Source organism: Mytilus edulis, chromosome 14, assembly GCF_963676685.1.
Source record: "Mytilus edulis chromosome 14, xbMytEdul2.2, whole genome shotgun sequence".
NCBI classification, from domain to species: Eukaryota; Metazoa; Mollusca; class Bivalvia; order Mytilida; family Mytilidae; genus Mytilus; species Mytilus edulis.
This window is the reverse complement of record NC_092357.1, coordinates 52,489,204-52,503,225: the sequence shown is the minus strand read 5'-3', so window position 1 is coordinate 52,503,225 and position 14,022 is coordinate 52,489,204. Positions and strand designations below refer to the sequence as shown.

At 34.3% G+C, this 14,022-nt stretch overlaps 1 protein-coding gene across 1 annotated transcript in view; it reads right to left on the bottom strand.

Annotated features, from left to right (window-relative positions):
* The window catches only part of LOC139503686 (uncharacterized), a 388,876-nt gene that overhangs the window by 186,953 nt on the left and 187,901 nt on the right, over positions 1–14,022 (bottom strand). Inside the window, exons 31-34 of the mRNA XM_071293512.1 lie at positions 10,527–10,590; positions 4,989–5,201; positions 1,644–1,730; positions 828–1,006 (exon numbers count right to left, since the gene is read on the bottom strand). Of these exons, the coding sequence (XP_071149613.1) occupies positions 828–1,006; positions 1,644–1,730; positions 4,989–5,201; positions 10,527–10,590 (543 nt within the window). The remainder of the gene's footprint in view (positions 1–827; positions 1,007–1,643; positions 1,731–4,988; positions 5,202–10,526; positions 10,591–14,022) is intronic.

Genomic DNA, 14,022 nt, shown 5'->3' with positions numbered 1-14,022 from the left:
CTTTTCGTTTAAGAAAAACACAGATCAAAACACAAAAACGTAACACTGAGCAATGAACCGTGAAAATGAGGTCAAGGTAAAAAAAAACTGCACGACTGACATATAGATCATAAAATAATTCCATACACCAAATATAGTTTACCTATTGCATCTAGTATTAGAAAAAAAGACCAAAAACTCAAAAACTTTACTTTGACCACTGAACCATGAAAATGAGGTCAAGGTCAGATGGCACCTTCCAGCTAGACATCCGTGTTAAAGGCCGTACATTGACCTATAATGGTTTACTTTTATAAATTGTTGTTGGATGGAGAGTTGTCTCATTGGCACTCACACCACATCTTCCTATACCTATGTTCACCTTACAATCATTCCATACAACAAATATAGTAGACCTATTGCATACAATATAAGAAAAACAGACCAAAACACAAAAACTTAACTATAACCACTGAACCATGAAAATGAGGTCAAGGTCAGTGCCAGTTGGACATGTGCACCTTACAGTGCTTCCACACACCGAATGTACTAGACCTATTGCTTATAGTATCTGAGATATGGACTTGACCACCAAAACTTAACCTTGTTCACTTTTTTCAAGTAGTCACTGAACCATGAAAATGAGGTCAAGGACATTGGACATGTGACTGACGGAAACTTCGTCATATGAGGCATCGATGTTCTAAGTATGAAGCATCCAGGTCTTCTACGATTCTAGCTAACGCCGCCGCCGCTGTATCACTATCCCTATGTCGAGCTTTCTGCGACAAAAGTCGCAGGCTCGACAAAAACTATATGGTTTGAGTGTTTATATGAGACTTAAGTACCCGAGGTAGCTGCTGCAGAGATGTCGATTTGTTTACATGGTATGGAAGTTCCGGCATCCCTGGTGATAACCTCAAGAACAAGGACACCATTCAGATAGACCCATACATCATCACCTCCGCCTACAGTCAGGGTCTCGTTACCCTGGTATATAAAGCCAGATCTGATTGCAGTCGTAAATCTATAATTATATAAAAGTTGAAATCAGTATCATTATAAAAGAAAAAAAAACAAAGCTACTTTCCATATAAGACCATAAGACCGATGGGGCAATCATCAGTGCTTCAGCACAAATCCGATGCGATTTTTACAAGACTGGGGCTTCGGGATACCACATTACGTCAAAGACTGTTTTAAAACATGGACATGTACAATGAATATAAAATAAAATAAATCATGTGGTAATTTTACAGTTGATTTATACAAACTATTTTCTACACTCGACAGCAAAAAAAAAACACAGACCAAAAACTTCATACTTTTATTTCACAAGGGTTGTTTAGCTCAAGATAAATGTAGACAACCTGAAATCGTTTTCTGGCTACTGAAATTTAGAGTTGGCCACTTAACTTTCATGTGGCCAGTTGGCAACTTTATTTCAGAAGCTACTTTGAGGGCTGTATTGCATTCAAACAACATCAACCCATTGGTTATAACAGAAAATTGTCATGTGACTTTATTGACACCTAACCAATACAATAAAATTTAACTTAAAATTTAATACTTGTTAAAGGCTTTTACATATAAAAAAACAACATATGATTAAAACATCAGTACTGGTATATTCAATGAAAAATGAACAAGAAAAATCCTTTTACCCAAAATTGTGCCATGCAGCATAGCAGTCTTTAGCCTGGTCTCCATAACCCTGGCCATCAATGGGGAAGTAACTGTTTGTGGCATATCTGGAATATATACATTAAAACATTCAACTACAGGCAAGACATTTACTGTATGTAAAACTTACAATACAAATCATATATTATAGAGAAATTATACCTTTTACATGTTTTATAGTATTTGCTATATCCTATTTTTTGTATATTGAAAGCTGATAAAAAAAAATGGATATTTACACCCATCTCCCCGTGATATTATTTATAGTATTTACAGTGATTAAACAAATCTTACACTGTAATTCATAATCAAAGAAATTAAGGCAAAAATTATTCTAGTTTTTAAAATGATAACATATTTTCCTAAAAAAATATCTAAATAATGAGTATAATTATGAGTGCACAACAGGGCTTTCAAAACGGTCTTATTTTCCAGACAAGTCCGTTAAATTATATAAATGACTTGTGCCAAGACTGAAACGGTCAATTTAATAAAGTTTAGAGAATAAAAAAACAGAAATTTGAAATTTTTCAGAAAAAAAATGACGTTTATACGAAATGTTTGACCTGACCTTTTACCTTAAACAGACAAACATTTCCCGTCATATAAGTGACATGATTAATAATTACTATCGAAAACAAACCCTACTATAAAACCCTCTCATTACAATCAAAATTAATTAGTTCTCTGATTTCAGATTTTACCTATTCAGGAGACAGGTCACCTATTTTGTACTGGATATTTATCAGTCTAGTATAAAGCAATATTAATAAACTACTTCGCTGAGCGCAGCCTGGTACGACCGCAGACGTTGAACCCTGAACAGTTGGGGCAAATTTGGACAAGATATTCAAGCTTGATACTGTCTGAATTTGGATTGTGATCAAATTTTTGACACAATATAGGTTTCTGACACAAAATAAAAGTCAAGATCTTACAAATCTATTGCGCAATTATGTGCAATTAATGATTTCTTGTTAAAACTTTTCAAAAATTTGAAATTTGAAAAATGTTGAAAAAAAATTGAACCCCTTAAAAAAATTGGTACTCCCAAACTTTTTGAATCCTTCCTTGCAGAAATTACCCCCACACTCGATCCCAGCCTGTCCTTTGTAGTATGGAACCTTGAAGTACAATTTCAGAGAGATCCATACACTTAAACACAAGTTATTGTCTGGAAACTAGAAAAATGCTTGTTTTTGGCCCTTTTGTGGCCCCTTATTCCTACATAAATGGGGCAATAACCACAAAACTCAATCCCAGCCTTCCTTTTGTGATATGGAACTTTGTGGTACAATGTCAGAGAGATCCATACACTTACACACACAAGTTATTGTCCAGAAACTACAAAAATGCTTGTTGTTGGCCACTTTTTGGCCCTTAATTCCTAAAACCATGTAACCCCCAAAATGAATTCAAACCTTCTACTTGTAGTATTAAACATTGTGGTACAATTTCAGAGCAATTGAAATAATTATACACAGGTTATTATCCTGAAAGTAGAAAAATGCTGGTTTTGGCACCCTTTTGGGCCCCTAATTCCAAAACGGTAGAGACCATCATCCCCAAAATCAATCCCAACCTCCCCTTAGTGGTATTGAACCTTCTTACTAAATTTCAAAGAGATCCATTCATGTAAACTTAAGTTAGTGTCCAGAAACCAAATGTGTCTTCGGACGATGACGCAGACGACTACGCAGATAACATCATACCATTATACGATCCCAAAAATTTTTTTGCGGTCATATGAAAATCATTTTTTTACATTTTAGCAGTTTGTCACTAACAAATTTAGTCAACAAAATTCAGATTATCAGAAATGTATATAAATATGTTTTGATAAAAATTTTAAAAAGTATTATCGCTATTTTGTGCATTTTTCTTTTGATCTTTTTTTGTGATAATTTCCATATCATGCTTCTCGCTTGAGATGGAAACATTATCGCTAGAAACTAAGGAGGCCACGTGGCGTTGCTAACGAAATTGACATGAAATTGACAACGTCGTCATAGGTAAAATAGCGATAAACAGATTATCATTGGTCATCTCAACTCGATTGCTTTTCTCACTTTCGCTGTACCAGCTCAAGCGAGAAAATCAATCTCGTTGAGATGATCAACGATAATCTATAAGTAATACAGGTTTCAAGAGAAAAATTGTAAGAACCATTTGGTTTGAACTAGTCACTTGTGCGCAGGTGTGAGATTAAATTATGCATCCAAATTTTCATAAATTCTAAAAATATCATTAATACCTATATGTAACGTACTTGTTGAGTATTTTCCTGTAGAAAAAAAGTTGGAAAGTTCTACACAAACACAATCGTGCTTTGTAACATTTAGGTGTCACACCACCAATTACTCCCTCAAATTTAGAGCGTATGTGAAAGTAGGCCTACTCGGACAAAAAATAGTTCATTTGATGTCATTGTTTACTTAAACTAACCAACAAATTGGCGGAAATGAAACTTTTGGTGAAAGAGAAATATATCAAGACCATTGTGAGCTAAAATTTACTTGTTTATGAGTTTGCATTCAAAATTGAGGATTAATGCACTCCATAGTATATTAATTTAAGATTTCCAGAAAACCAGGGGTTATTTTTAGTGGTACCTCTATTCGGAAGACCTTTTCTTTTTTATATGACTTTAAACATCTGTTGAAGATTGGTATGTAGAAAGCTGATACATGTACGATTCAGGATATTCTATGAAGTTAAACTTAAAAAAATAAATATTTAGAAAGCTGTGAAAATTGCAAAATTTGGTTGAACAGATAGGGACTTTTAATTGGTGACACCCAAACGTACACGGATTTTACGTATCAATCTCTGGTCCATGTTTTACTATTGTCTAGTTTACATCTGGTAATAGGAAAGTACTTTTCAAAAATGAAAGTGAAGTTATTGACAGCGTAATTTTGCACAAATAAAGAGTCTTAGATAGATTATTATACTCTTATGTTGCACACTGCGAATGGAGCACAGTGAGCTCCATGCAGCAGAACATTGAATTTATTTTAAAAATCAAGTCAAATACCGTGTTTTGTATCAATCATAATTCATATGATGCCAAACTGATTACTATGGTTGCCTTTTGTAACTAAGTCTTGAGGGATTAAAATCTGGATAAAACAAAAATAAAAAATGTCTGGTTGTCTCAAATACTTTTTTGAAGCCCGGGTGCACAAAGACATATTGAAACATTAACTGAAATTAAGTTGTTGGTATGTATAAAGTGAAGCTGACAAAATCATATATACTGACCCATGAGTAGACACAGATGCTCCAGTATCTGTTGCAAGTATGACAGAATCATATATACTGACCTATGAGTAGGCACTGATGCCCCCGTATCTGCTGTAAGTATGATGGTATCATTTAATGCCATGTTAGTGCCAGGATTATCAACAAACCATCCAGAGAAGGTGTCAAAAGAAGGATTGGAAGATCTCTTCAGCCAGGCTCCATATGGACTTGGTACATATGTAGGTTTACTTATTATTGTGTCTGCATATCCAGTGAAGTCAGAATCTGTTACACTGGAGATAAAAGTTGTAATGTTAGGTACTATATAAAGGATTGAAATGATGTAAAATAACTATCAATAATATTATTAATATTATTAATATAAATACTTCTGCTGCTAAATTATGTTTCGAGTAAAATAAACTGTTGGGTAGAAAGTGAAGGCTTTCAAAATATTTTTCGCACATACAAATTTTCACGTGACTAAATTAAAAATTCAAATGTTCCTGCTATTCTTTTAAACGCTGGAAAATGTAAATATCATGAGCTGTATTATGTGTAGATTTTGGTCAAAATTGATATGAACCCAAAAAGATATTTTGTGCGAAAAATATTTTGAAAGCCTTCACTTTCTACCCAACAGTTGAGTCAAGTTTATTTTTACATATTTCAGATATGTAACATTTATTAGTTTTAATTCATGTTTCTGCTCATGATTAGATATGTTGTTCTGTTTAGAATAATTATCTTATATTTCATTTCTTTTTTTATACCGTCCAAGTATACCTCTTGAGACAGTCTTCCGAGCATAGTGTTTTGACACAGGTTTCCAACTTTTTTGCACTACGTATTAAGTTTTTAATGAAGTTTGACAGGGTTAACTCGTTTTAGTTGGTTGTTCCTGGCCAGCGGGATCGTCGATGAAAGAGCCTTTGTCATTATTTGGTATTAATTTAAATATACAGCATATCAGAACTCAGTCATCATTTATAATTGTATTGATTTATTTATGTATTTATGCTTATGGATTGTATTTTCAACTTATCCGGTGTCTAAATTCAACCTGTCTGGGTTATCGGCAATATGAATTATATTGTTTTGTTTTATTAAAGCCTAATAATAGTATGTATTTATGGGAAAGAAGTTAAGGTAATACCATAAATATCTCGTCCTTGGCAAAAAAACAAAAACTAGAGGCTCTAAAGAGCCTGTGTCGCTCACCTTGGTCTATGAAAGACCCAGATGGATTCATGTCAAAATTGTGTTTGTAGATCTTACTTGACTGAACATTCTTGCTTCTTGCAATTTCTCTATCTATAATAAACTTGGCCCTTTAGAAACAGAGATAAATATTTTGTAAAAATTTACAAAATTTACAAAATTAATGAAAATTGTTAAAAATTTACTATAAAGAGCAATAACTCCTTCAGGGGTCAACTGACCATTTTGGTTATGTTGACTTATTTTTAGATCTTACTTTGCTGAACATTTTTGCTGTTTACAGTTTATCTCTATCTATAACAGTATTCAAGATAATAACCAGAAACAGCAAACTTTCTTTTAAGATTACCAATTGGGGGGGGCAGCAACCCAACAAATAGTTGTCCAATTCATCTGAAAATTTCAGAGCAGACATATCTTGACTTGATAACAATTTTACCTTGTGTCAGATTTGCTCTAAATGCTTTGGTTTTGAGTTGTAAACCAAAATCTACATTTTACCCCTTTGTTCTATTTTTAGCCATGGCCGCCATCTTGGTTGGTTGACCGGGTCACTGGACACATTTTTTTAACCTAAATACCCCCAATGATGATTGTGGCCAAGTTTGATTAAATTTGGCCCAGTAGTTTCAGAGGAGAAGATTTTTGTATAAGTTTACAACGACGACGGACGACGGACGACAGACGACGGACGCCAAGTGATGAGAAAAGCTCACTTGGCCCTTTGGGCAAGGTGAGCTAAAAACAGGAATGTGTTGGGATTGTGTCCATAGTACATAGTAAAATTTGGCATTAAAATCAGAAAGATCATATAATAGAGGAACATGTGTACTACGTCTAAATTTAAGTTGATTGGCAACTTTTTACTATTTGTTCACAACATAAACAGGATACTAGGAGATGATTTAGAGTAATTTTAAGAATATAGTAACAAATCCATAGACTCCTGCTTAGCTGTAAGACTTATATATATATAGTAAGCACTATTGTCATTGACAATACAAACACCAAGATATGTGTGTATACATTTGTTAGTAGCCTTGAATTACATAATGTAGTTTTGTTAGACTGTATAACCCTGGACTTCAGCTTCCAATTCCCCCTAATAAAAATAACAGCACTCAGTCTGGTGATAACTAATTTCATTTTAAAATCTTTAATATTTTCTGATCTAATGGGTGACAAGATTTGCGGGTCAATCTCAACAACCTGCAGGTGTGAGCTTTGATGACTGGTATCCTGCAGCCTAGAAAAATGTTTGTCTGATATTGGTGATTGGATGAGTGCAAACATGCTGAAACTTAATGAAGACAAAACAGAATATCAAAAGAAAAGATAAGGTGACCGTGCGTTTTTTCCGGCTAGAATACAAAACAGAAAAATTCCATGTAGATTCCTTCAGAAAATGCACTATTTCAGAGTTACCTAAAAAATTTAAAATTCAAGCAGAACTAATCAACACTTGTACAAATATTAATATTCATAAGTTATAATCTAATGTTTGTCTTTTTAAATTTTAATTCACATGAGTTATCTGTATTCCTGCATCAAATTTTGCTAACTTGGACCTTAGATTCTCTGTTTTTTACAATCCAAGATGGCGAAAGACACCCATACCACCTTAAGCGACGTTTCTTGTGTGAAAAATCTGGGAATGTACTTTGATGAAAACCATCAGTTTGGAATATCAAGCCAGTGCGATCACTAAGGCTTGTTTTTACAAAATTGGATATATTGGTCGAATTCCATCTATTATTTCAGTTGAAGCCTGTAAAACACTAGTGTGCTCCCTAGTTACATCAAGGCTGGTCTATGGCAATACATTGTTGTATGGTACAAACACCAACATTATCATAAATTGCAGCGGGTCCAAAACACAGCAGCATGTTTGATAATACGAAATTACGCCTGTTTTAATATCGTTACACTGACTACCCATACATTACCGTTCCCAACATAAACTTCTTTTATATGTGTACAAAGCCCAGCATGGCAAGGCTCCTAGTTACCTTCAAAATTTAATTACGCCATAAAAGCCAAGTAGATCCCTCGGGTCGGAAAATAGTATGCTCCTACAACCTCCAAATGACGTTCCAACAAAAAGCTACAGTGAGAGGTGTTTTGACAAGGCTGCACCTACACTCTGGAACAATTTGCCACTGTTTTTACGGAATGAAATCAGAGGCGAATTTAGGGGGGCCCGCCCCCCCCCCCCCCCTTTTTGGGAAAAAAATTGGTTGCTTATATAGGGAATCACTGAAGCGTGACTGAAGCGGGCCCCTCTTAGGTCAGTCAGTGGGCCCCAACTTATAAAAATTTCTGGATCCGCCACTGGAAATTATTTTAATGTCTTTACTCATTTATTTCGGACTGCTTTGAAGGATTTCTTGTAGATTTTATACAATTTTAATTGACTGCATTAGTTTTAGACATTTTTTTTTATATTTTAGGGTACATGCACTTTTCTTTCTTTTCTTTCTTTTTTCTTTTTTTTTTTTTTGTATCTTATAAATTTTTATATGCTTGTTTGATTCTTTTTAGATAGTGCTTTGTAATCTATGTTTTACATGTTTTATGTATTTTTGTATTTTACATATTTTTTAAATGTGAAGCGCTTAGAGAAATTTTTGATATTATATAATGCGCTCTATGAATATTGTATTTATTATTATTATTATCATTATTTTGAGCTTTGCTGATTGGTACCCTGCAGGTGTGAGCTTTTCTGACTGATACCCTGCAGGTATGAGCTTTGCTGACTGGTATCCTGCAGCCTAGAAAAATGTTTGTCTGATATTGGTGATTGGATGAGTGCAAACATGCTGAAACTTAATGAAGACAAAACAGAATATCAAAAGAAAAGATAAGGTGACCGTGCGTTTTTTCCGGCTAGAATACAAAACAGAAAAATTCCATGTAGATTCCTTCAGAAAATGCACTATTTCAGAGTTACCTAAAAAATTTAAAATTCAAGCAGAACTAACATAAGTTATAATCTAATGTTTGTCTTTTTAAATTTTAATTCACATGAGTTATCTGTATTCCTGCATCAAATTTTGCTAACTTGGACCTTAGATTCTCTGTTTTTTTACAATCCAAGATGGCGAAAGACACCCATACCACCTTAAGCGACGTTTCTTGTGTGAAAAATCTGGGAATGTACTTTGATGAAAACCATCAGTTTGGAATATCAAGCCAGTGCGATCACTAAGGCTTGTTTTTACAAAATTGGATATATTGGTCGAATTCCATCTATTATTTCAGTTGAAGCCTGTAAAACAATAGTGTGCTCCCTAGTTACATCAAGGCTGGTCTATGGCAATACATTGTTGTATGGTACAAACACCAACATTATCATAAATTGCAGCGGGTCCAAAACACAGCAGCATGTTTGATAATACGAAATTACGCCTGTTTTAATATCGTTACACTGACTACCCATACATTACCGTTGCCAACATAAACTTCTTTTATATGTGTACAAAGCCCAGCATGGCAAGGCTCCTAGTTACCTTCAAAATTTAATTACGCCATAAAAGCCAAGTAGATCCCTCGGGTCGGAAAATAGTATGCTCCTACAACCTCCAAATGACGTTCCAACAAAAAGCTACAGTGAGAGGTGTTTTGACAAGGCTGCACCTACACTCTGGAACAATTTGCCACTGTTTTTACGGAATGAAATCAGAGGCGAATTTAGGGGGGCCCGCCCCCCCCCCCCCTTTTTGGGAAAAAAATTGGTTGCTTATATAGGGAATCACTGAAGCGTGACTGAAGCGGGCCCCTCTTAGGTCAGTCAGTGGGCCCCAACTTATAAAAATTTCTGGATCCGCCACTGGAAATTATTTTAATGTCTTTACTCATTTATTTCGGACTGCTTTGAAGGATTTCTTGTAGATTTTATACAATTTTAATTGACTGCATTAGTTTTAGACATTTTTTTTTATATTTTAGGGTACATGCACTTTTCTTTCTTTTCTTTCTTTTTTCTTTTTTTTTTTTTTGTATCTTATAAATTTTTATATGCTTGTTTGATTCTTTTTAGATAGTGCTTTGTAATCTATGTTTTACATGTTTTATGTATTTTTGTATTTTACATATTTTTTAAATGTGAAGCGCTTAGAGAAATTTTTGATATTATATAATGCGCTCTATGAATATTGTATTTATTATTATTATTATCATTATTTTGAGCTTTGCTGATTGGTACCCTGCAGGTGTGAGCTTTTCTGACTGATACCCTGCAGGTATGAGCTTTGCTGACTGGTACCCTGAAGGTGTGAGCATTGTTGACTGGTACCCTACAGGTGTGACCTTTGCTGACTGGTATACATATCCTGAAAGAAAATGTGATTGAACAAACCGAAGGATACACTAAACATTCTTTTGTAATTGCTTACCTAAAGTCATAATAAATTATTGGCAGAACCCAATCACTTACTCCAGGGGTACCTCCAGGGGTAACTGAAAATGAATGAAATTTGATAATTTTTTTGACTGTTATAATAAATCCTTAAGTAACAATATAAACATTTAATAACTGATCTGAAAATTCATTTTGCATAATAAGACATTTTTCAATAACTGCGAATCATGTTATCTCTACAGTGGAAGGTTTTTTTTATTGCATTGACTAAGAATAATGTTGTGTAACGTGTACACAGGGTAAGCGTGTCTGTTTCTATTTTAGAATGAGTTCGTTACCAGTTTGATACTGAATCCAAAATGTTCTATTTACAAAATATATGACAAATAATCTGTATTCATAAATTAACGTCAATAAACTAAAATATATATAACTGCTCTTTGCGGTCTCTAATAAACTATCTATAAACTATCTATAATACTAAAATTACGAGGTCCAATTTGTCAGTCGTCATCACGTAAAAACGACGAATCACAGAATTCAACTTTATATATAACTAATATAGTACAAAGGTGTAGATTAAAAATTACACCACTCCAGGCCATTTTGTTTTCCACGTAATTAATATTGCCAATAATTAAGAAGTTCCGTGTCGAGTCCGCTACCGATACCAATAGTATATTCACCTGTTACCTATTACCTTATCTGTACGTTCCGCATCTGACAGGCGCACCACCAAACGTTGTATTCAGGATTAATATGCTATATGCACGGGTCATAACCACAGGGTTGACACTACTAAATTGTCAAATTGTTACCTATTGTAGTATTTTAATCCGTAAGACTTTCTAAGATAACAATACGAATACTAAAAATCTGGACTAAAAATAAGGCGTATAGGTACAGTTTTCAATTTGTTAGTGGGCATGACGTAAAACAGCGAAGCAAAGAATTCAACTTTATTTATAACTTATATAGGACAATGCTGTTGATTAAAAAATACTTCATTCCAGGACCTTTTGTTTTCCAAATAATTAATATTACTGTTTCAGTTCGACGGGTTCAAACAGAAAGACTTGAAAGCATAGAAAAACTGTGTATCTTATAATCGGCATGACTTTATCAGATGACAATACTAATACTAAAATAAGGCTTGCGCATAGTTCTATACTTTAATTCAGTCACGGACCCGTGATATCACGGGTGTGTTCTAGTATAATACTAAAATAACGAGGTCAAATTTGTCAGCCGTCATCGGGTAAAAACGACAAATCAAAGAATTTAACTCTATATAGAACTAATATAGGACAATGGTGTAGATTAAAAATTACATTACTCCAGACCCTTTTGTTTTCCACATAATTAATATTGCCAATAATTAACAAGTTCCGGGTCGAATCCGATACCGATACCAATAGTATATTCACCTGTTAGCTATTAATTTATCTGTACGTTCCGCATTTGACAGGCGCACCACCAAGCGGTGTATTTAGGATTTGCTATATACACGGGTCATAATCAAAGGGATGACACTACTAAATTCTATCATTGTCAAATTGTTGCCTATTGTAGTTTTATTCAGCAATCAGCAAGACTTTCTAAGATAACTAATATAGGACAATGCTGTTGAATAAAAAATACTCCATTCGTGGATAGCCAGGACCTTTTGTTTTCCAAATAATTAATATTACCAATAATTGATAAGTTCCAGGTCGACGGGTTCAAACAGAAAGATTTGAAAGCAAAAAAAACTGTGTATCTTATAATCGACATGACTTTATCAGATGACAATACCAATTACTAAAATAAGGCTTAGGCATAGTTATATGCTTTAACAGTTTAAGTCAGTCACGGACCCGCGATATCACGGGTGTGTACTTGTCCTACTTTAAACATATACAATTGGTACAAATTTGTACTATTACAAATTTGTCCTGGGTCCGGAACAAACTTGTCCTCCTGGCACAATTATGTACCCTACAAGTTGGTCACACAGACTCACACTTGTCCAATACGCCAATCGTTCTCTTGGTACAGTTATGTACCCTACAAGTTGGTCACACAGACTCACACTTGTCCAATACGCCACTCGTTCACCTGGTACAATTATGTACCCTACAAGTTGGTCACACAGACTCACACTTGTCCAATACGCCACTCGTTCTCCTGGTACAATTATATACCCTACAAGTTGGTCACACAGACTCACACTTGTCCAAAACGTCACTCGTTCTCCTGGTACAACTGTTTACCTTACAAGTTGGTCACACAGAATCACACTTGTCCAAAACGTCACTCGTTCTCCTGGTACAACTATTTACCTTACAAATTGGTCACACAGTATCACACTTGTCAAGGCCGAAACTACCCTTGAGTCAAGTGAGGCAATTAAGTGAGGCAATTGCCTCACTAAAATTTCGACACTGATTAATTTTTTTTGTACATATATATAAATATAATAGTCATTTCACGGTTGTTCTGTCTCAACCTTAATTTATATAACTTGTCATCATTTCTTTTAAACTATTCTTCCTGGATATAACTGAGCATCTCAACGGGTGATGTTTCTCGATTACATTAACCTAGTAACGATAATCATCATGGATCTTTAGTTAAAAACAGGCTCTTGCAGAAAAAGGAAAAGCGACACTGAAGGTAAAGAAGGAATAATTCTAGTAAACTATTTTTTTGTGAACAAAGTCTGAGTATTACATATAACTTCATTAGGATAAGTAGACTGACAAATCAAGTACTGGTCTTCGGAAGGGGCAGTCCTGTCTGCGTATTCATTTCACGAACTTTAATCTTTCTCTTTACAGATAAATAAAGGGTTGACACTACTAAATTGTCAAATTGTTACCTATTGTAGTATTTTAATCCGTAAGACTTTCTAAGATAACAATACGAATACTAAAAATCTGGACTAAAAATAAGGCGTATAGGTACAGTTTTCAATTTGTTAGTGGGCATGACGTAAAACAGCGAAGCAAAGAATTCAACTTTATTTATAACTTATATAGGACAATGCTGTTGATTAAAAAATACTTCATTCCAGGACCTTTTGTTTTCCAAATAATTAATATTACTGTTTCAGTTCGACGGGTTCAAACAGAAAGACTTGAAAGCATAGAAAAACTGTGTATCTTATAATCGGCATGACTTTATCAGATGACAATACTAATACTAAAATAAGGCTTGCGCATAGTTATATACTTTAATTCAGTCACGGACCCGTGATATCACGGGTGTGTTCTAGTATAATACTAAAATAACGAGGTCAAATTTGTCAGCCGTCATCGGGTAAAAACGACAAATCAAAGAATTTAACTCTATATAGAACTAATATAGGACAATGGTGTAGATTAAAAATTACATTACTCCAGACCCTTTTGTTTTCCACATAATTAATATTGCCAATAATTAACAAGTTCCGGGTCGAATCCGATACCGATACCAATAGTATATTCACCTGTTAGCTATTAATTTATCTGTACGTTCCGCATTTGACAGGCGCACCACCAAGCGGTGTA